The sequence below is a fragment of the Amblyomma maculatum genome, chromosome 1 (assembly GCF_055883805.1).
Source record: "Amblyomma maculatum isolate TAMU_Amacu chromosome 1, ASM5588380v1, whole genome shotgun sequence".
NCBI lineage: Eukaryota > Metazoa > Arthropoda > Arachnida > Ixodida > Ixodidae > Amblyomma > Amblyomma maculatum.
The window spans coordinates 483,575,331-483,599,682 of NC_139344.1; the positions used below are offsets into that span (position 1 = coordinate 483,575,331).

Below are 24,352 nucleotides of genomic sequence, written 5' to 3' on the forward strand. Positions count from 1 at the left end.
CAAGCACTGGAAGCGGCTCTTCAGCACGCCTACGCAGTTATCCACCATTAACCTTGTGGAGGTGTATGCCTTGTTCTATAGCCGTTATGGAGAGTCCGGACCGGGATGCCATGACACTGGCAGCCATGTCTCCAACAGGTGCCCCTTTCACCAGCATAACCGAAAATGGCACGCTGTTAAGCACATTCTTCGTCGTTGTCGACCTCAACAGCCTCATAAACTTTAACAGCCTTGCTGACACAATGGAAGAGTCGCATCAAGTAGCTCATTGCCAGGTCTTGCTGACGATGACATTCAGGGGAGTGCAGACAATGAATGATTGAAAGTTTCAGCAACACTGCTGTAAGGACAGCCTTGCACTTCATATCGGTATAAATGGTGCTCCATTCCTACTCAATACAGGCATCAAACACACGCATTCCCATATTCGTTTCTTACGTAGGCATTTCAAAAATGTACGACGTGTCTTACGTTTCAGCTTTTATAAAAGCCCAAGAACGGCAATACATGTGAGGCATGTGGAGCCTACCGTAACTTATCTTGCAAAGAGCAGCACGGCTCACTGTCGTGAATTCGACGCCTCGCAGAAGGCCTTCCTCGGCCTGTGTCATGCCTGTGTGCAGCCGAGAAGGCCGCCAGAAGAAAGCATCATGCCAAAATACCACGTAGGGAGGTTCATGGCCCAAATCATGTCGGCATCTCATATCTGAAAACAGGGACATGACAAGGCTACTCGTAGACGCCCGATGGGCCGTCGACAAACCCGACGACGCCCGGTATGCCGCCGTGACGAAGGAAGCCTTTCTTCGCCGCCGCCTTGCTGCATGCCGCAAACGCTTTCGAAGTGTCGGCTGCGCGAGGCCGATGTTCGCCTCGTTGCCAGTAGCGGTTTGGAAGCCACTAGGAGCTCGGAAAAAGCGCAGTGCACACATTATCTGCCGCCACACAGACAGCGCACTCGGCCGCACACACCTATCTCAGTTCGTCGCGTCGCACAGTCACTGTCTTATATCCTTCTCGAGTAGCAACATGCGTCGAAACATCTCGCCCGGCACGTCAAACCGTCTTCGTACACCGTCCTTTGCCGATGATCGCGTCGGGGCGCCGCCGCTACCGCCTCACGAGAACGCCGGCCGCCGCATAGGGGCGAGACTAAAACCCGCCATGAATAGGGTTTTTTCGGCTAAAATTTTGTCCCTAGATTTCCCCAAGCGCATTGAACGCCATGTTTTTACAAAGTACCTAAATGCTGACTATTATGTGCCTAGTTGAGTCTGAATTTGTCCCCAGATTCGTGGCGGGCTGGCGGGCTTTTCGGCTCTTTCCTCGTTGTCGCCGACGGCGTCCAGAGCTTTTGGATTAACGAGCTCTGGACGACGCCGTCGTCGGCGCATTCGGGCAGTGTTTGTAAAGTCTCTCAGTTTATTGCCGTGGTGTTGCTGCAGGGGAGGTAGTGCAACGCACCCTTAACATTAAACCATTCAACTGCAAAAGTCGGACGTTCGATTCATGGGTGCCGAGCAAATTTGCGATGTCTGCGTCAACGATCTGACATCGGCCGTCGCTTCTCACGTAAGCCATTGTCATTGCTGTTGTTTTTTGACATAGTGCGCTGAGTGCAGCGGTAGGTGGGTGTCGTGTCCATTTTTGTCCGCGAAATCAATGCGAGAGGTGTCATTTAGCAGTGCATTAAGCTAAACAGCAACCTGGTACTTAATTGTTTTTGAAATTAGCGTGCAGTTTGTCAATTACTTATATCTCTGTGGCATGGATGCCACCTTCTAGCTTTGGAAAGCAATCTGAAGACGGTGCAAAACTCGTGTGTTTTATCAGAACATGTATGGATATATAAACAGTATAGCAAAAATGACTTTGGAAGGAATTAAATTGTTTCCAACAAAGCTTTGCGCAAATACATTTTTTTTTTTTCTATCAGGAGCTTGCGACAGCGCAACACGACAACGTAGGCACTATACTGTGTCAGCTTGCTGCTTATCTGCTTATCTGATTCTAATTTAAGATGATTAGCATTACCAGCATTTGTTGTTTTAGTGGTTATTTTATTACATATACAAAAGGAAAGAAAAGATGTTTGCCAGCCCCGGTATCTGATATCTGAAGCACCTGAACAGGGGCGGTGGAATTGAAGGGATAGTGAGGAAGGGGTAGAGGAAATCAAAGAGGTGAACGAGAGGGAGAAAGGGCAGGGTAGGTAAAAATAAAAAATATATATGTATACACTATGACACAATATACAGTAGTTCGCTTGAGGCCCAGAGTAACGAATGCAGCGAGCTGCCAAAATGCGGCCAGGAAGGTAGCTTGCTTAACTTCCTTCAGGTCACTTGCAGCTGCCTTGTTACTGTATACGTGTTAGTAAACTATAAACGTTGGCTGATATCTCATATGCAATGCTGCTTGGTAAAGCACTCACTTCATTTCAGTGTTTACATGTGTATATGCCATTTTTTGTTTTTACTGTCAGCAGTCTTGGAGACGCAGCCGCTCGTTTATTCTGGACAACTTTCGCATCCTTGGCTCCCTACATGTACAGTACATGTACCAAGGTATATATATGTGCATTATATTCAGTATTTTCATTTTATTTTTCAGTGCATGAGTATTGTTTCTGCTATGGATAGCAATTTGTTAAGTGACTGAAAAACATTTATAGCTACAATTAAAACATATGAGTGTCAATCTGTGAGGCCACATTGTTGCCATTGTCGTTGGTATTGTCTGGACATGCCACACCCTATACCCAATGAATTACCTGTATAGTCATTCCACCAAACTGAAATTGAATCTGGGTTGCAATACACACTTATACGCTACAATACCCCAGCACTCAACCCAACACTACGTCTCGTCTCGTAACTGCCACACTTGTTGGCTGCTTACTGCACCGAGCTACTCCAGCACTTACTGTTAGCACTACACACCCATATATTGTTTTTTATTTATTTATTTATTTCAAATACCCTAAGGGCCTTTGCGGGCATTGCATAGGGGGGGGGGGGGGGGATTAATCAAATAAACACAAATAATTTACATTACAAGCAAAGAAAAAGCTGTAAGCAGAAATAGGTGCACAAAAAACCACGAACAATTTATGTAGCGACATCTAGATGCTAGAATCTAAGAAAGAAGACATCTAGAATGAGAGCAGTTAGGGATAAGAGTAGATGGAGAATACCTCAGTAATCTGCGATTTGCTGATGACATTGCCTTGCTAAGTAACTCAGGGGATGAATTGCAAATAATGATGACCTAGACAGGAAAAGTAAAAAAGTAGGCTTGAAAATCAATATGCAAAAGACTAAGGTAATGTTTAATAGCCTAGGGAAGGAAAAACAGTTTACGTTAAGTAGCGAAGCACTGGAAGTAGTAAGCGAATATATATCTATTTAGGACAGGTAGTTACAGCAGATCCTGACCATGAAAGGGAAATAACAAGGAGAATAAGACTGGGATGGAGCACATTTGGCAAGTACTCCCAGATTATGACTAGCAGTTTATCGGTATCGCTCAAGAGGAAAGCATACAACAGTTGCATCTTACCTGTACTTACCTATGGGACTGAAACGTGGAAGCTAACAAAGAGGGTTCTACTAAAGTTGAGGACAACGCAGAGGGCTATGGAAAGAAAAATGGTAGAGATAACGTTAAGAGATAGGAAGCGTGCAGAGTGGGTCAGAGAAGTAACTCAAGTCACTGACATTCTAATGGAAATCAAGAAGAAGAAATGGGCATGGGCAAGACATGTAGCGCGAGGAAAGGATAAGTGATGGTCGCTTAGGGCAACAAACTGGATTCCAAGGGGAGGAAAGCGTAGCAGGGGGCGGCAGAAAATTAGGTGGGTGGATGAGACTAAGAAGTTTGCAGGGGTCAAGTGGATGCAGCTCGCACAGGACCGGGTTAATTGGAGGAATATGGGAGAGGCCTTCGCCCTGCAGTGGGTATAGTCAGGCTGAGGATGATGATGATGATCTAGATGCTTAAATTAGCATTTCCTCATGGTATAGACATCCGCTCACTGGTCCTTGTTGTCATCCATGGCTTGGGCTTGCAACCTCCGACTGCTTGCTCCTTCACACCCTCGTAGGATAGTCGTGCATGGCGTGTGAGTGCCGTACATATAAACCAGTATCCTTCAGTGCTCTAACCTCACCCAGTATTATTGAGCACTAGACTGGCTTCAGCATTTTGCGCTGCCCTAGCTTAAGCATCTGTTGCGAAATTAAATATTAGCAGCCACATTCTCCTGATGTTATTCTTGCTTTAAATGGACATCAGTATACAGAACAACAGAATGATGATGGGAAATCGTATTTCCACAGATACAACACAAATGGAGTTTTAGGCCTCAGGAAAGCTTTAAATAAATATTTAACTTGATCTCAAACAATTCAGGCCTGCCATAGTCAAGCCCCCACTTCGCTAAAAAAAGAAAAGCAAACAAACAGCAACTGCACGCTAAAATGCAAATGCATATGGATACATTGACGTCATTTGAGAGGCTACACATTTCACATTCATGCGACGCAATCGTGCGCAGCCACTGTCACTTCCTTGATACTGTCCAGACCTGTACCTGCTCATTGTGCCTTACGTTCCCTATTCCTGTGAACTGTTTCAAAGCTTTCTCCTTGTCAGCGGCTTGTGTCACCTTCTTCCCACGCTTACAGCCACTTTTGCCCTTGCATGCAACATGCTTGATTCCATGATCTTGAAAAGGCTATAACAAGTTCTGCATGCACATGGAAGCAAATTTGTAAATATGTTGTAAGGCACAATGCTTTGGTCTTATACTGCTACACTTGTCTGTTTATTTGTTTATCTGTTATGTCTAGGCAAGTTCTGTTATGTCTTTTTTTTTTTTTTGTCCTACTGTTATATGTGCTTGGTTTTTCCATAACCACTTCTCTTGATGTCATACGACTCGAGATGCTTGGGGCATTAAACCCCATAAACCAGTTACCAACCAACCGTCTCTTGGCACTAGCCTGATTTCTTTTATTCCACAGTTTTTCAGTGGCAAGAAAGCATGCTGTCATCAGTCTTTCCTTCCTCCATCCTTTTGATCGCTATGTGGTTATTTCTTTCCCTGTATCACATAAGGGGGACGCTCTCCCATGTATAGATAAATCAGCAACCGTGCGGTACCCGCTTATTGCAACATTCTTAACAAACCATATTCACTGCAGCTTAAATGTGGTGCTGTCATTATATCATAAGCAGAACAGGCCTCTCGGCAGCCCTGCTCCTGACCTGAAGCTCCGGATTCTACACGGCCTACCCCGACGTGAAGCAACTTTGCTGTGCTGCCTGTGGGTTTGTGTAGCATTCACAAATTCTCATTCATTTGTGATAGTGATAATGATAAGTGGGAGGCTTAGCGTGCAACAGACAAGGACAGGAGAGGCACACAGGACGAGCGCTAACTTACAACTGAAAATTGGAAGGGAAAAAGTACGAACTCGAGGAAACAATTCATTCATCCATAGACTAGGAACCGATAAGTGCGTAAGTGAAACGTCGGTTGTTCTGTTGAAAAAGGAAGCATCGTTTTTATATGCTGTGTAAGTTTTTGTATGCTTCCGGTATTTCGTCTCTATTCTGTTTTATCTGCCTTTGGGTGGCCCTAGATTATCTTGAATTATCTTCCCAGTCATGCAAATTCAGGGCTTTATAGAGCATGCGCACATATTGTTTCCTCGAGTTCGTACTTTTTCCCTTCCAATTTTCAGTTGTAAGTTAGCGCTCGTCCTGTGTGCCTCTCCTGTCCTTGTCTGTTCCGCGCTAAGCCTCCCACTTATCATGTATTACCAACTAGCCCAGAACTCTACTTTGCTCTCGTTTGTGATAGGTATGGCTAATAGCCCTGCATGTGCAACCTGTGGGTCTGATGAGACTATAGGCCACATTCTTTGCGAGTGGACCACATACAATGTGGAAAGACAGTTTCTCTGCCCTGCACTAGAGTGTCTATATGGACACCCGCTGACAGAAATCAAGAATATATGCCATTGGCTACGGCGATCGTCTGCGGTGAAGACCTCCCAGGCACTGCTCTGCTTCATGAAAACCACGGGCCTGATCGGTAGACTGTGATTTTGCTGTGATGCGACGTGATATGGCTGTGATGTGACAGTGCTGACTTCATATTTCTGTAACTTTCTTTTACACATCACTTTTATATCCACTTACCCCCTTCCCCCAGTGCAGAGTAGCAAACCGGTTTCTTCTTCGGTTAACCTCCCTGCCTTTCCTCCTCTTCCAACACCCCTGCCTATAGTTACACTCAGAACTTGCCTGTGCAATGAACCTAAACCTGAAGTTGCAAACCAAGATGAGGTGAAAAGCAACATAAAGTACTGCAGTTCATGTTCAAGACTTTTATAGAGACTCCAATTATAGTTTGAGTCAACGGCAAGTATCCGAAGGCTTTTTGCTATGCAGCACGCACAGTGTGGATGTTCTTGATTGCATACAGCTCCCAAATTTATTAAACTGTCAGCACATAGAAACGAAAGAATGCGTCATTTCAAGCATTTAGTCGAGTATCGAGCACACTGGTGATATGTTCATGTTCTCCTTCTTTCCCCTGGCGGTCCGTGAATGGAATGGCTTAGCCGATGAAGTGGTTAATTGCTCATCACTAGATGGGTTCAGTTCACGGCTGGCAATTGTTCCTTGAGTACCCTATATATGTGTAGCCTGACCTCTGTACAAATATAGTGAAACATGTCTTCAGCGTGATTGTATTGTATCATATCCTTCTTTTCCATTTCTTGTTCCACACTGCCATATAGAATTATATATAAATTAGACAAGTGTGGATTGCCAGTATTCCTGTCATTTGCTGTTTCTATATTATGCCCCAAACCTGCAACAGCCTCCAAAAAGAGGCTAGCAGTATGTATGAAATAAAATAAACCAGTTTAGAAAGCTTGTGCCTTTCCTTGCTTTTTGGACGGAATACAAGTTCTCGGGCCATACAGGATCTGCAACTGCTATGGAGGGTCGCACGGACAAGCTAGGCGCTGCCCGATCAGTTTCATTGTCAGCATATTTTATGTATATACTGAGGGATACCCCCCCCCAATTTTTTTTTTCTCACTGTGGCTAAGGCCAGACAGGAAAGGAAAGAGGACAGGCCACTAAGGGATAAATTTAAGAGAATGTGTAAGGTCACTAGGGGTGAGTTGGCTCATTTTCCAAGGCTAGGGAACAGTGGCCTATCTTACCTTTTCTGCCTAGCCTTTGCCACACTGCCATAAGTTGTCTCCGAGTGTAATTGAAGTCGAAAATGACTATTAGTGGGATTTGTTTTTATGCTATGTATGGCGTAAATTTTTTTTCGTAGCCAAACTGAATCTCCCTTTCATGCCTGGCGTCTGCCTATAAACTCGTCGACTTTGCGCCTGATTTAAACGAAAAACGCCACCCTTCTGCGCAAATTAAATTTTCAAAATTCGCGGCCATTATCATCATTATCGTTTTTGTAGCGTCTCGCGCCATCTGTTGTGTATGTACACCAAAAAGAGAAAAAAAAAATAAAACATTCAAGATGGCTGCCTCCATGTTTTGCGCTGAGATGCATAAGTGACCGTCTTTTTTTGAAGATTTCTCGTCCTGAATGTTTACCCATAGCAAAGTTTCACGGTCCTCGCTAATAAATAACACGTCCCGCATCCAAGGTGCTGCTTTTTCTTGCAGGTAAGGACATAAGACGTCAAAGGGCCGCCGCACGTCCTCGCGACGGCGCGATTGTTCCCGCTATACGAGATGTTGCGTTTTGTTGCGCCGGTTGTTTTGTGCTTTATGAAAGTTACATCTTTGTGCTTAGGTTCAGAAGTGTGCACCTATGTGCCAAGGAATGGGTGACGCCGGGACTAAGGAGGTTGAATCAGGACAAAGAATGTAGGCTTTTCTCTGGCTGTCCAAACTCTTACCGCTGTTTTTGCCCGAATTCCATCGCTTTTAATATAATTTATTAACCTTTTTTCCTCGCCCAGCACATTGATGAGCACTGTGGCTACGTAGGGCCCATCGCGCGGTATTCGAGGGAACTGCTCTTGATGGCATAGAATGCCACCACGGTAGGCAAGATTTCTCCTTTGGCTACTACTCTTGTCTGCACCCCTCGCTCTGTTGATGACATTCGAAACGGCACCGCATTTTCATTTACCTTATGGAATGAAAAACGCAAGCGGTTTAACTACTACCGAGGCACTTTTTTGTGCGACTTTTATGCTTCTGAGTGTTCTTTGCTAGAAGCTCTCCGGCACCGATGCTTGCTGCTTGTGCTAGTGGAACGGTAGTAGTGGCGTTCACGGTTTACATTGCTTGAAAGCAGTTTGTCTAGTGAACACTTCGCAGACTTGCAGCTTGTGTCAGCAATACGGCTATTTAATGCAGCAAAATGGAAAAATATTAATGCCATTGTCATGAGGCGAGCCCAAGCTTTTAAGAATGGAATTATCTAGTGGTTGCATAGCGTTTAACCCAACAGACAGATGACTCCACAGGCTGAGAATATTTAGTCAGCCATTTCCTTTCCTGTCCTGTGTACGTACCCTCTCTCTATTTTGTAATGTTGGTAATTTCCTACACCTAGAATAAAGCAGCTTGTGCTCTGCCCTGTGAACCATTTAACATCTGCTGTTCTAGACCTGCTCAGCACGAGTGCCAATGCTTTTTTGTGGGTAGTGCACCAATCAGGCCAGTAGAAGACTTTACTGCCAAATAGTGTAATAAGCTTGAGCTTATTGAAGGCACTGTGCAGCTGAAAAAAGCCATTTACAAATCGCCATTCCTTGCAACTTTCAGGCTCCAGGGTGTTTCCGAAATGCAAATTTATTGAAGAACCCTGGCTAGTTTTGTTCAAGCTTGGTTGCGGGTTAAAATGATGCACATTAGCCTGCTGGCAAGCTTGCACTGCAGTAATTTGCACAATGCTAACGAATTAGGAACAGCCCAACAGCTTGAGTAAGCTTGAAGCAATAGCTTGAGTAAGCTTGAGGCTTTGTCACTGCAGCCTCCTTGCACACAGCGCAGGTTGTGCACAAATGTTGCTTGTTTGCCAGGCAAAATCTTCTAGAAAATGTTTCTGCACCTGAAAAATGTTTCTGCACCTGCCTACAGGTACACCAGCTGGGAAAACTTTTCATGCCGTAGATCTGTTTTCAGCCATGTTCACTTGTACCCTGCTGTGGTGGCTCAGTGATAAGAGAGCTTGATTGCCGATCCCAAGGATACAGGTTTACTCTCAGCTGCGGTGGCAGCTGATGGAGGCGAAATGCAAGGCGGCTTTGTACTTTGCGATGTCAGTGCACATAAAACACCCAGGTGGTCACAATTTTCTGGAGCTGTCCGCTACAGCATCCCTCATAGCCTATAGACATTAAACCCCATAAACCGAACAGAACACTTGTCAACTGTAAACTTCCATAAGGAGAAAATCTATGCAGCTCAAAAGCAGGCCCTGTGGCTGCAGACAGTTCACCAAAATGTATATGCGAAATTAATTGCAAAATAATGTACAATCCCTTTGTGCACGTTACATAAGGCATTGCAATCCAAGGCAAGCACAGATGGTGGAGGTAGGTGCAGCGTATGTCTAGTTATCAAAAGGCAGTATTTCTGTGCATATCAGCAAAGTATATGGGGTTTTATTTCCAGGCTGTAGGAGGGCCACAATTTTAGCCTCTTGGGAACCTTTATTGTGCACTACTAATACTGCTGCATATCATACGGGCATTTTCGCATATTGCCTCTATTGAAGCAGCATCACTTTTCTATGTAAAAGTGAATATTCTAGTGTCTCATTGCAGGTCTGCAATAATCATTGTAAAAATGTTGAGAATCTTTCAGACGACTGTGTACAAACTTGACTAACTACACATAACTTTCCGCATCCACAAAACCATATGCTGGCTTAGTCCTTTATCTCAGAGCTTCATTTGTCATTGGCAATTGTGCCAGTATTGCCAGTGACAAGTGGCACTTGTCCAACCTGCTCTTACATTGCTTGCACTGCCAATGAAAAAGGAATAGATTTGGTAAATACATTGATTGCATTTTCAACTCTACAGAGCAATAGTTATCCATGGAAAAAAAATGTGCATTTCAGTCTTTAGCACACATTTTTGGCATGACAAAAGTCATTTTATGATAGTGCCACACACAAAGAGTGCCGGTGGCGGTGATGCCTCAACAAAAAAGAGCTCTTTCGTAAAGTAGTTCAGACAGCAGCTTCGCTGACAATCTAGAATTTGTACCTGACAGTTACTCTGACCCCGTTTGCGATGTGCGTACACTGGTAAAAAAAACAAAACAAAGATGGCGAAGTGACAGCATGCTTTACTAATGAAGGAAACTTTTTAGAATTAGAATGGTATGAAAAACATTACAACTAAACCTGCCGATGTTAGTATGTTTTTCGGGAGTTAATTTGGCGGTTACCGGGTTAACGTGCAGCTAACTCCATATAATTAGCATCAATTAAATGCTGTGTATCTTGGGGACCATCATTAACAATGTGATGCATGTGAGCCATCACATGCTTGAGTTCATTAAACATACAAGATACGTAGGCACCTTTTATTCATATAGCATTTGTATACAAAATCAAAAGCACCATGGCAATGTCAGAAGCAGCTTAGGCATATAAGCACAGCCTATTTTGAACATGATGTGGAACAGGTTCCTTAGCCCTCTTATTTTTCAAAGTCGGCTAACAAACAGATGTGCATTTGCAAAAACCTGCATGGTATGCAGATGAGCCATTCCTGCCACTAACAAAATGAGCCACTTCACAGATTTCCATATGGTCCTTCCAGTCTTTGAACTCTGCAAAAAGAAAGATTTTCCAAGTTGTCAAAAGTGAGTCTCAAAAAAAGACAGCAAGAAACAGAACTCTTGTAGACTGGAAAATACAAAATAAAAAAAAAAAAAGTACAGGTATTGCCAACACCAACGGATTGCACAAGTAAACTGCGTATGTTGACATCAATTTTTGGAAGCAGATTTCAGAGGCTAGGCTACACTGCCATGCAGTCAGCCATAACTACTGCTGGATGAATGTCAACATATCCAAAATGAGTTATCAAGTTGTCCTTTGTGTGCCTTCATAGAGGCTCTGACTAGGCTCAAACATGGCAAATAGACTTGTCCTCCGCACTCATTGGTTCTTTACGATGCCTGTCACTGGAAAGGCTTGAACGAGAACATCTTCGGTGTAACTCCGCCTGGTTGGGTACTTGAAACAAAAGTTTAAGAAACACCATCACCAACCAAATTTTTTATTAGAACCCGACGTTTCGGGTCCAACTCGATCCCTTCCTCAGGGGCGACTAAAGTTTGAGGCCCGCAGTAGCAGGCACACGTGGCGAAGTCCAATTGTGTAGCAGAGCCAGGGTAGCGTCCCCAGATTCCTGTTCACTGCTGCAGCTGTCAGCCGGATGAACCGAAAAAAGACGTGACGTCTTTTGAAAGGGTTGGTCTCCACCACATCAAGTATGTTCACCTCGCCAAAGGCGATTTTGTGGTCGGCGCATTCGCAGTGCTCGGCGAGGGGGGTTGCTTTTCGAGTTCAATTGCCGGGCGTCATTTTTGTGCTGCAATATGCGCAGACAGATTTTTTGTTTCGCCGATATAAGAGGCAGAGCACTCTGAGCACGAGATTTTATAAATAACGCCTGGTTATTTTTCTCTAGGAATACGGTCTTTTGGTAGCGGCAGAAAACGGCAGACTGTTGAAGTAGGTTTGTGCGACACACAGACGTGTTTGCGCAGGATGCGTGCAAGCGCCTCACTGGTGCCCGCCACGTATGGGAGCACAATGCGAGGGCGCTTCGTCGTTTCCGTGTTGACCGACCCTCTTGTCCTGCAAGCTCGACGGCGGAAAGCACATTGGAATAAAGGCGCGTGTATAGCCATTCTTCTTCAGATCGGCTAAGCATAGGCCGCTGCCTGCTACTGCGGGCCTCGAACTTGTCGCCCCTGAGGAAGGGACCGAGTTGGTCGCGAAATGTTGGGTTCTAATAAATAATTTGGTTGGTGATAGTGTTTCTTAAACTAGTGGTTCATCACACCGAATAACAAGCTAATGGCAGAAGGAGCACAGGTAACGTCTTCAAGAGCCTACATATGCTCTTTGCAACCATGTGTTCTTATTCCATCATTTACTATCAGCCAAAAAGAACTCAGTACTCTGTTTGACAGCATTATCTGCACACTGGATTCACTTTTATTTTGTTGCAACAAGGTGCCAATCACGACAAAGGCACTGGTCATCGAACAACAGAATGCCCAGTGCTCAGTTTAAAGGCAACATGTTAACCTGCCAAGTACAATGATCAAGAACAATGTAGAAGCAGTGTTGTGTTGTGGCAATCATTCGAGGTAAATCTCATCATTGTACAACAAAATGAGTAAAAGCTGCGTCCAGGTGGCGTAAAGCGTGAAAAAAAAAAAAAAAAAAAAAAAAAAAAAAAAAAAAAAAAAAAAAAAAAAGCTTTGCGGTATGACTTCCCCCTCAAAGAAGCATCGGCCCAATGCTCTACATTGAATAGAAAGGTAGGCAAAAATAAACATCAAGCAAAATATAAATAGTGTCCATCAGTTATAATAGGGCTTTAGGCACACAACATACAATTTCTGGACATGTATCACCCCTGGGGTACTGTCAGTAACATCTGGGGACAATTCCATAGCCCATTTCATCTAGATGAGTGAACTTGATTTGCGGAAACAGCAGCGTAAAATTTATAGTTTTCATTAAATCCACGATGGTGATTCAGCATCCAAACCTAGAGTCGGTCTGCTGGATTGTAATTTTCATTGTCATTGTAGGTTACGTTAGGCATTGGTGCCTTGCTGGCTTTTTATGCGCAACTGGGCGAGTCGGGCTGCTTCTGCACGCTGAAGGTAGGCAGTGACACTGAGGCTGTCCTTTTCCGTTACATGTGGCATCAGCATGACATCGAGCGCTGTATTAAGGCGAAAGCCTTTAAAGGGAAACTGCACCAGTTGTAGATTTTGATGAGTTTCAAGGAATCAAATGATTACAGCTTTCAGGTTAAGCATGCAAGATATCTTCGCGCTAGCATTTCAAACAATGGCGCAAATAGCGATTTAAACCGCTTCAGCTATCGAGCTTCTCCTCACCACACAGCGACGCTTGGGGGGCACATAATGACATCATTGACGGCACCAGTATGTTTCCCGCATAGAATGGCTTGGTTGGAAGAAGTAAAAACAAGGCTACCAAAATTGAAGGCCCAGGAATATTGTTTGATGGCATCAAAAAAGGCACAGCATGATGTGGGCGAAGGTAACGTAAAGAAAAAATATTACCGTCCGTGATGTCATCATCGAGCTTCTACGCAGTCCTTCAGTGCTGTGAGGAGAAGCTCGAATTGTAATCGTTGATTACTTCATCAGTTTTAAAGATAGCACACAAACACTTTGCAAGCATTACCGACAGCTTATGGAGAGTCAAATTCTTGAATGTCGCAGAATTCTCGAAAAGTGATGCAGCTGCGCTTTAATGGCTCATACTGTCGGCGTTCGTTCGGTCACAATATAGCTTTCGATCAAATTACATCACCTGAAACCGAAACTAATGTCATCGGAAAGGTAAAAATCCTGCATCCACCGGGAATCGAACCTGCATCCCTCGCATCGCCAGCCTAAGCTTTAACCAACTGTGCCACACCCGGGATCGTGAACTGCACATATATCTTGTCTACAGTGATTTGGTTTGGTTTGGTTTGCGGGGTTTAACATCCCAAACCGACTCAGGCTATGATAGATGCCGTAGTGCAGCACTCCGGAAATTTCGACCACCTGGGGTTCTTTAACGTGCACTGACATCACATAGAACACAGGCGGCCTTGCTTTCGTCTCCATTGAAAAGCGGCCGCCGAAGCCCGGTTACGATCCCGCATTCTTGGGAACAGTAGTCGAGCGCCGTAACCACTGCGCCACCCCGGCGGGCCCTTGTCTATCATGAGGATGAGTTAAAACACACATCATAATTCTCCTTGTCTGCGTGATGCTGATGCGGCCACTCCCCTTTGTAGCGAGGGATCACAGAGTTCTTCATTAGGCCAATAAATAAAGGAGAAGAAAAAGAACAAAATACCAACTGCTGTGCATTGGTCAAAAGTCCAGAAAAAAGAAATGAGGAAGGAAAAGGGGGGAGTCCTTCAACAATCTTTTCGTTTACGCCACCAGTCAAGGCGGTGCTTTGTCACCTCTACTGCCCTACCCAGGGTGTGCTCTTTGGGTGGTGACATCGACTGCAGACCAAGTGCTGTCGAAAGAGTCTCCATCAGTGCTGATGTCGCAGTTGTAGGGGGGAGGGCCACAGTTTCGGGCACTCGATCACAACATGCTGTATGGTTTTATCGGCTGCGTCGCACTCGGAGCACTTGTGCGCAGAAAACCACACCGTGCCTCGCAGAGTAACCCGCTGCCGTCCGCTGTCTCGTGTGTTGTCATAGATGTTCTCATTAGCGATCGTGTGTTTTGTGCTGGAGTCCACCGCCAGGGATGACTTTGCCCGTGCTTCGCTGTGCCATCTCTTCATTTCTGCTTCTCAAACCTGGTTATGGATCTGCTCTCTCCACGCAAGCTGGAATATCTCCAACAGGCCGGCTTGTGGAATTCCGTACTCCTATGCCAACCTTCGCGTTCAAAGCATCCATCTGGTGTTGGAGCACTTGAGTACGATGTACTTGTATACCTCGCTGGACCATCTATGGCGAAGTGCTCAGCTGGCGCTGCAAGGCAAGCTTGCGGTTGTCTCACATGCGACGATAGTAGCGCTGACAATGACGCTGCAATTAGTGATAATGACAATGACGGCATTAGCAATGATAACGGTGCATTTAGTTAATAATGATAATGAGAGCAAACGGATGCACCGTGTGCACCAGCAACGCTCAGCCTTTCGCACTTCTGCAGTGTAGATTCCACAGTGCTTTTGGAATTTTCGGGCTCCCTGCCATACACAAGGTGGAATGGAGTTGACCTGCTTCTCCGCTCCTAGCCGGCAGCAACAGCGCGGCAGGCTACTGTGCTGACATTAAAGCGAGAAACTAGTTACATCGGCTTAACTTTCAGGCCGACTGACTGTTAATGCATGCAAGGAGGACAATGCCACGGACAACGAGAAGTGGGTTTTTTACACGACAGATATGATGTGCTTCTCGCTTTCTACAACGATAATTAGTCTGAAGAAGCCTTTGGCCCTTTGCTTCGGCGTTGCGAGTCAGGTAGTCAGTTGCTACTATTATCCACTTGTTGCTAGATGTCAATGTCGGGAAATGACCTAGTAAGTCCATGCCGATCTGTTGGAATGGCCTCGCAAGTGATTGGTTTGGTTGTATATCCTGCAGTCTTGTTAGCAGTGTTCGGTGGCGTTAGCAGTCGCAGCAACTCCTGACATAGTGCGTGACATTAGCAGATAGACGAGGCCAATATGGGCCAATATTATTTAACCTGAATGCAACTGAGAGTAAAATAAAGTTTAGACGCCCAGCTGTGGGCTCATCATGAGGGGCCTGTAGGATTTCATCGAGAAGGCCCACAGGGACAAGTAAGTAGGCGGTCAGGGTGTGAACGCCATTATAAAGCGCAAGGGAGGCTAGTCCACGTTTGAACACTCTTAAGTGGCAAGGATGACTTTCCTTCAAGGTAGTCGAAGTCTGAGTGCTGAATTTGCGTGAAGTAGGCCCCAAAATAGCATCGTTATTGTCTTCTTCCAGCACTTTTGGACAGGGGCTCGTGAAAAGCAGTACCATGTGTGCGTGGCCAAAATAGGTGTTTAGAGCAGCTCTTGGAGCAAGCAAATATGCTTTTTGGAGCAGCTAAATGGAGCAGAAAGCAGGACAGACGTGCTGAAACAGCTATGGAGCGGAAATGTTAATGTTTTATAGCAGAAATATCGGCTTTTTGAAGAAACTTCAGAGCATGTGGTCAATTAAATCTCCAATAAGTCATAAAGGCCTTTCTACCCTTCTTGGCAGCAGAAATTGTGCTGCTTACAAACAGGCCCGCTGTGTTCTGAAGATGTTTTACTGCACACTGACTGTAACCAACATGTGACCAGCGTGCAGTTTAAAGGCCCATTCACGATTGAGGATTGCAAAGGGTGTGCGATTAAGGAACCGCTCAGACTGACCGATGTTCACACTTGCAAAGGCAAACGGTGGGTCGCTTTCCCAAATTGGCCTCATTCAGAACGAGACTTGTCGACCTTGACTGCTCACCAAAACAGAAGCCGAATGTAAACCGAACTTCGATTCATATCAACTGTGTTGCTGATTGGTTACCGATTTAAGACCAGGAAGGAAACGTTGGACATGTGCCTTTTTATATATGGGAGTGCTTGTTGTTAAACAAGCTAACTCTCAAAACGTAAGAATAATGTGCTTCAGATTGTATGCTTAAATAATACAGCATGAGCACATCTATTTTGGCCTTCTCGACAATCTCTAGACGAAGCCCAAAACAAGTCCAAGGATCGCTAAGGTTGCACACTATAGTGAAGGCTTGCCAAAGTAAAAATAATATGCGAATGAAATATTTTTGCTGAAGAAAGAAAAAGGCTCTTAGTGACCACAATCCACGGCATGCATGCAAGAGTGCCGCAGTCACCATGAATAGCAGAAAGCATGGGGATGATATCGTGTAACGTCAGCGCCCAAGGTTGCCAAACCATAAAGCTGCTTTCGCTATTAATAATAAAAAATCATTATAAACTATCTACTGCACTGAAATCTCAAATTTCGAGGATTTATAATTTATGTGAATGGAGTGAAATGCAATAATCAGTTTATGCTCAGATTTTAGCTGTCATGACCCCTTTAAGTGAATATAAATAGTTCAAGCATATGGTACCAACATAAGAAACACTACAGAATTATATGAAAATGTCACTGAACTACGAGCACGTGAATGATTAAGCTGCTAAATTTGAAAATAATACACAAGACGCGGGCAGGGTCATTAAACAGAGCCCTAGAATATAATTTTTTCCATCTCCTCACCTTCAGGTGCATTATCTGCTCTGGTTTAGAGCTCTGCTCTTAGTTTAGTGACTTCATATAAAAACAGAACCTCATCTGGACGTAGAACTTCTCTATGCGAAGAGTAATTTTTCTGTCATGGGCAGAATATCCAGGCTCGGGAACATCTGGGCTTTTCAAAAACATCGCAAAATTATGAATGTTGCTTGTCTTAATCTCAATTATTGAAATGAAATAAATAATTTAAAGAAATCGAATTTTCCAGCGTGTTTACGAGCTTTGCAAGCTCTGCAGACGTATAAAGAAGACCTCGGTGGTCAAAATTTGAGATGAATTCTTTTTTTTTTGTTTTGTTTTTTTTGCACACATAATTTGCTCAAAATTAGATACAGAATAAGTACTACATTTTGATTTGTGCCTGAACTTTCGAGCCACATATCTTGCAATATACCGGGTGCACGAGGCATTTGAGGATGCAATGTCGGCTTCAGGCAGAGAATATCTCCAGCAAATATATATATATTTTCACCAAACTTTAGGAGATATTTTTCTTACTGTTTATTTTCACATTACTCAATGAATGCGCCACTTGCAGCAATAACCAATTCAATTCGGCTTCGGAAATGGCTGCATGCACGGATCAGGTGGTTCTTAGAGGTACTGCCCATTGAGTTCGCAGTGGCGACCTTAAGAGTTTTTTGTATTATGTGGCCTTTTGTCGGCTTCTCTCTCAACGACGCCAGTGATTTCAAATCTGGACAACTAGGAGGCCACAAGTTGGGAGTGATGTGGTTATTGGAAGTTGTTGGCCAGCCACTCGTGGGTGACGCAGGCGGTGTGGGCGAGAGCCGAATGTTGCTGAAAGACACAAGATTTTCCTTTCGAAACAGTATCAGTCCAGGGCTTCACAACGGTGGCAAGCACCTCTGCGTACTCGGCAGCATTAACGCGGAGTCCTTCTGCAAAACAGTGTGGCAGCATGACATCACCCTTGTTGCCGACGGCTGCTGACACCATCACAAACAGAAATTTTGTCTGCAATGCTGTCGGCACCTCATTAGCGCTTCCGTAAAGCCATCTTTCATTATGGCAATTAGCTTTTTGGTCTTGATCGAAGTTCTTTTCATCTGAAAGAAAAAAAAAAGCATTCCAGGCTCTTCAGCTTGCCTAGCAAGCGCTTGGACCAGAGCAGACAATTCTCCCGACCTTTACCAGAAAAGAATTGCGGCCTCCTCATGACACAGAAATGGTACCTCACGTCCTCGTGCACAGCAAGCCTGGCAGCTCACTCTACGACATCGAGCTCCTTTGCAATGTCCCACATTGACTTCTCTGGGTTGTCACTCACGATGACTTGCAGCCTCTGAAGAAAATCAGGTGTTCTGACGACGTCTGACCGCTGACTGTGCTTTTTCCTTTTCGCCACAGCGTCACAGCACATCAGTTCTGTCCGCACTTTGTTAACGAAAGGCTTCGCAACATTCAGAAAGTTGGCAATTTCCAAGTCGCTGTGGCGCACGGCCAGTGCGATGAGGACTGCATGGCGTTTCATTTCCTGTGTCAACTTGTGCTTCCATTATGCAACAAACTGCGCAGTATAAATGATAAGGGGTCAACCAACAAGAAGCCGCATGCCTAGATACATATGCTGAGCCTGCTGGTGTCTATGGCGATAAGGAGTAGTAACCTCAAATACCTCATGCACCCAGTGAGCTACGAGACTGCTATAACTGTGCCTAGTGACGGGCAATCGAAGTAGCTTCAACGTCCTCGAGCCTTCCCTCGTGAAGCAGGTGGTCAAATTCATCATTCGCAAAGAACACGCAGTGAGCAAAAAAAAAAAAAAAAAAGAGAAATTACAGGCTCTCAATTTGTGTTGGAAGTTTTCAGGTGCAATCAAATCCATTCGCTACAACCCATCATGCTTCGAAAATCCTAATGAAAAGCATGGGTGAAAAATTGTTCAGAGTGCAATACGAAAGACCTGCAGTAGACCTGCAAGTAGTGCTAAAGGAACACTGAAAGAAAAAGTAGGCTTGCAGCGATGGTATACTGGCTCCTAATCACAAAAACACCACTTTCACTGAAAACAAAACTCTTATAAGGTAGAAAAAAGAGAACAGAAATGCAGGCATTGCAGAAATACAGAAATCGCAGATGCATGCACAATGACATGCAAGGGATCCCGGAGGCTGCCTAACATGTATTATGGTTGCATGTTTGAATTGTTAATTTTTGTTTCAAAAATGGCAAAAAGACAGGCTAAATATTGGAAGCCAAAAATAAATTTGCGCTTGGCAGTGCCACAGGCAGTCAGTTTCGTTGTGGTATGTTTTGGTTCTTCGAAGTCACAGCTATGCATTTGGCATCACCACATGGTTTCATTTTTGATATACATGCTTTGGTTTACAAGTGCGGAGCAGCAGAGTTTTCCTCTGATGAAGTTCATGCCCCAGTAAGCGCTTCTCTATTGAAAAATCTGGTATGAAATGCACACAGGATTAAGTTACAACTTACTGGGCAGAATAAACCTGCACAGACCCGAGTGGAGCTGGGAAAGAAAAGAAAGGCTGGAAAAAGTAAGATTTAAATTGCATGGGTGCTTAAGAAAAAAAAAAAAAAAAAGCGACAAAAAAAAAAGAAGAAAAAAAAAACGGCCTCGAACAGGATTTAATTCTAAGTCCTTTGGAGTTTTAACTGAATGTCTTAGCCATTGCGCCACACGAACAGCTGAGACCTCTCGCATTACATTACTTGTGTAGTGCAATTGCATTTTTTTACACACATTTTTCACTCACCGCTAAACAATTGCATCCCAAGTGTGCTGAATGCTTTTGCTGGCTGTTGATAGTGTCACCGATGTCTCATATCTATGATAAGCATAGGAGTTTGCCAAACTATCTCGTAATATTTCTATTTCTCTATTTTCTACTCTCCCAGTGTGCATGCACAGACCTTACTGGCACATCAGTTTGCCATCTGCAGGGCAGCGACGCTAGAGTACACCACATAAGGTGTAGACACGCAAGGAAGCATTGAGTGAAAGGGAGCTCAGTTGGTTCATATTAAGAAATACAATAGTGAAGGAAACTAAATAAATTGAGCAAAACAGGCCCTGTGTACCCCTTTTTTCTTTTAACTTTCTGCCACAATGCATTGTTCACCCCTTGCTGCTATTCAAAAAAGACGGATCTGTAGCAGTCTTTACTCGTCACTCGTGATGGTAGCTCGGCAATGTCTGTGGCCGCATCCATAGCTTCGCTAGCTACAAACTTTGCCGCCACGCCGGCACTCGTACATTCTATCCTGTTAGTCAAGTGACCTCAACTCTAAAAAGCACCGCATGCTCTGTGGGTGCAAAGGTCAAGATTCACTGCGAGAACTTTGCGGTCAAGCTCAAGATCTATGCCTGGTGCAAACAAATAGACGGCTTTGGCGAACTGTAGCTTTAATTTCAGCTGCTGCTAGATTGCACTGCTCGCTATGCATCAAGAATCACGGAGTCTATGTCTACACCATCGTTTGCATCATTTTCCCAAGTCTAAATCCCTTGGAAGGAAAACAGACCTCTTCAACTTCAAATCGAAATATCTCGGCAATAAATGTGTCTTGCTGCCGGACAAGTGACAAAAAAGTCACGAAACACTGCACTACTGGAATCTGGCAACAAAAAATATTGTGATGGGTCCCATACTGCAGAAAATCTGGCATCCATGAAAAATTATGGGCATGTATCTGGCAAGTGGCAGGAAGGTGACGCAGCACTGCAATGACTGTCCGTCAGATTGTGTGACAACACAAGGCTACATGACATGACCAAGTCAGCAGGTGCTGCCACACAGGGTGCTTTTTATGGTATCAAGTTAAAAAGGAAAACAAAGAGAACATCGCTTGGAGCAATTACGCACCACTATTTGTTTCTTGCAGGTGTATCCGTGACAAAGGTTTGTGCATGCAGGGCTACCTGGAATCACTTGAGGCAAATCCTTGAAGCCTTTGTTATGAAATATTAAATATTGCAGAGGTTCAGCTCTCTTTAAACCAAGTCAAAAGCATTAGCCATCGGCCGGTGCCGCATTTGTAGCTGCCGCTTCAGTCTTGGCTTGATTCCGCATTTGGTAAGCTTCTCGGCAATAGGCTAGTCTGGCTTCTCGTTCGATGTCTTGGCAACCTGTCTGGCATGGTTGCAGTCTCTGTCTTTGGCGCAAGTGGATTCCTCTACATCACACTGCCTCCTTTTGTCATGCCGCCTGGTGAATTCACCCAACACTATGCTCGCGGTCTCGACTGCACTTACCCAGAAATGTTTTAAAGCAACGAACAGAATATGGGTGCACAAAACACAGACAACAGAACATGTTGGTGCCGCTGCAAATGAATGAACGAAATAGCTATTAGAAATGACAGCAGTGCCTACTCTGCTGGCAGAAATCTTGAGCAAAAATTTCTCATCAATTGGCCCTAATTGGCTATACAAGGCCATGTGACATTTTCCCATGAAAATAGCAGTGACTGAAATTTTTCATACTTTCACAATCATCTTTTAGCAAATAATGACCTGCTTTTGTTTCGCACTACATGCGCCATAGTGTCAGCAAATAAATTGCAATGCTGTTTGTACAGCAAGCGACTGCAGGCAAGGGACACGTCTGGGTGATATTTTTGAGGTAGTCGTGTAAGCAAGTTTCCAGGGCAAAAAAATTATGGCATGTAATTTCTTCCTAACAAAGATTACCAAAGTACTGCCTGCTGAGAACTTATTCTCGGCAAATAATTTCAACAGTGTATGGAGCAGAGCATGAATTCGGGCAGCCCAAAAACCTGGGCCGGGCTGGAAAATTGCCGTTTTTATGGGTCTAGACCTGGCTCGGGCTTGACATGCAGGCCTGGGCTTGCAGCTTGCAGTGGCGGAACGAGGCCAGGCTGGGTAAAGCTGTGTATGGCTTCTTTTGGAGATAGAATTCCAGCACTAAAATCATTCCGGTGGTTTATGAATAAACCACTACTAGTACATATGTTGACAGAGAATGAGAGAGAATGACAGAGAGAGAGAGAGAATGACAGAGAATGAACAGAGTTTAATCAGTGCCACTCGGTGTTTTGTCCAAGCAATTTAGTACGAACATGCCAGGCTGCATTCAATGAAACAAGTGAAAAAAGTTAAAAAGGAAAGGCTCAAAACTCGATAGCGAACTGTACTACAATGGAGGTGTTATGAAGTGCTGTAACCTGTCATGCATGACACAGCCCGTTTGCATAAGCACGTGCCTACTGAAGTACTCAACACCATCAGCTTAGGATTTCTCAGAAATCAGTGAGCAAGAGGGTAGCTTCTAACCTTTGTGTTACCGCTAACGGCTGGACATTTGAAGCCTTATAACAGCCCCTGGACAAGGACCTTCAATTGACTGCTCGGCAGGCAGCCATCTGTTCATAAAAATTCTGACTCCCCCCCCCCCAAAGAATGTCTCTACGCTACAATAAATGCTGTAGGATAAGAGCTTATTGCTTTAGGAATCTTTACATATCCAATAACATATACATGCAAAATGAACAGACGCTACCGCTTTTCGTCTCCACAGAGATGTGACAATGTGGCTGTGATTTCTTCAATGAATATGTAAATTTTGGTTTTTTCTGCCCTTGCCCACTAATGTTCCTGGGGCAAAGTTGCCAGGGGCAGTATTTTTGTAGGTGATTAAGCAAAGAACTTGCACCAAGAGCCAATTGCTTATAAGGAGTCATAGTTAAAATGCCCATAATCCACACCTTTTAAATGTACATTGTGCTAGATAGCTTTACATAAAATGTCTTGTCAAAATATTCTTCACCATGCCTTTGCTTCTGTCGGTGCTTTAACTGTGCCCTTCTCAACCAAGAATATTTTGCAAGGTTTGTCTCTCATCTTGATTTATTGTTATGTGCTAGTTAAGCAATACATTTTTAAGGCGCCTGTTCAGACTTACTTTGCAGGTTTGGCACAGGCCCTGTCGTGGAAGCGCAGGCCGGGTCCGGGCCATTAATCATTGCCGATGGGCTTGGAACCATGGATCCGGGATGGTCTTCAAACGTGGGCCAGGGAAGGGGCTGGAAAATCCAACCCGTGCAGGGCTCTAGTAAGGAGTGTAAGAAACTAAAGGTACAGGAAAAAAAAAATCACACACACATAAGGGGAGTTCAGTAGCGAGTTCATTACTTCGAAGCACCTCTACGTGGTCTCCGTGCTACAATGGAGTTGTCTAAACGGTATTTACGTTATCATTTCTGTTGTCTCAACAGAGCTTATCCTTTTGTCGTACCCGACGCAAACTAGGCAAAATTTCATCAAGGGTACGCAGAATATCATCCATATAGCTGCCGCTTTTAGCTGTGAAAGGTTCAGTGCTAGTTTCGAGCTTTTGGTGCTCAATATGTATCACTAGTTTCAAGCTAGTGATGCTCGAGCGATATCATAGGCAAGTACTTCACCCGGATGTGATCAAAACGAACAGCGTATGGAGAATCGGGGCCAAGAACGTAAAAAGCATAAAATGAGCTTCGTCGCCCTAAGCAGCTAATCACTGACGAGTGCCGTGAGTATCTGGTTGATAGAAGACAAAGCATCAAGCGCCAGTTAGCAGCATCATAAGACAGTGCAGTGCTCGCCTTCAACAGTGCTAAATTGGCGCGTGCTGCAAGTGCATACCTTGGCACAAATCCCTGCAGTATGTGACAAATAAGAACGGTAAGCGGACAGCATATAACCACGAACATTGCACGCAAAACTGGCAGCTAAAATTTGAACATGGCGGCACCTTCATTGGCATGCTTTGTCCACAACTAAAATATTTTCACAGACCGGGCACTAACCTTTCTGTACCGAAGCCGCAGCAGATGTGCCAGGGTTGTTCATGGCGCGCACACCAGTCAGTTCGATCGCACCCGTCCGTGCAACAGGCACAGTCTCGTTTACTACAACAAAAGCCACGGCACCAAACCGCCGCCGCGGCACCGGCGGCATCCCCAAGCAGGGTGGGTGGCGGGCGATGAGCGGTGGCCCGCCGGCACGCCGTGCCCTCAACTAGGGACAATCCGACCTAGGGATTGCTAGGGATTCAGGGCGGCTGTCCAGCAAAAATCCAGGCAACACTGGCATTATTCATGGCGAGTTTTAGCCGCTCCCGCCGCATAGACCGCCGCCATTTTTCCTTTGTGAGCGCGCTCACAAACGAGTTGTGAGCGGCTCGCGTCGCTCACATCCCCCGCTCACAATTGGCCCGTAGTCGACGTCACCACTTCAAGTGTGTTCATGACGTAAACAGCAGACG

At 44.7% G+C, this 24,352-nt stretch overlaps 1 protein-coding gene across 1 annotated transcript; it reads right to left on the reverse strand.

Annotated features, from left to right (window-relative positions):
* Nucleotides 1-10,606: 10,606 nt before the first annotated feature.
* On the reverse strand, nucleotides 10,607-24,154 carry LOC146210110 (uncharacterized). The gene is made up of 3 exons (XM_084607796.1): nucleotides 23,895-24,154; nucleotides 23,012-23,158; nucleotides 10,607-10,857 (listed from the first exon to the last, which is right to left on the reverse strand). The coding sequence occupies exons 1-3, from the start codon at nucleotides 24,043-24,045 to the stop codon at nucleotides 10,742-10,744; spliced, it is 414 nt and encodes a 137-aa protein (XP_084463922.1). The 5' UTR covers nucleotides 24,046-24,154; the 3' UTR covers nucleotides 10,607-10,741.
* Between the last annotated feature and the right edge of the window lie 198 nt (nucleotides 24,155-24,352).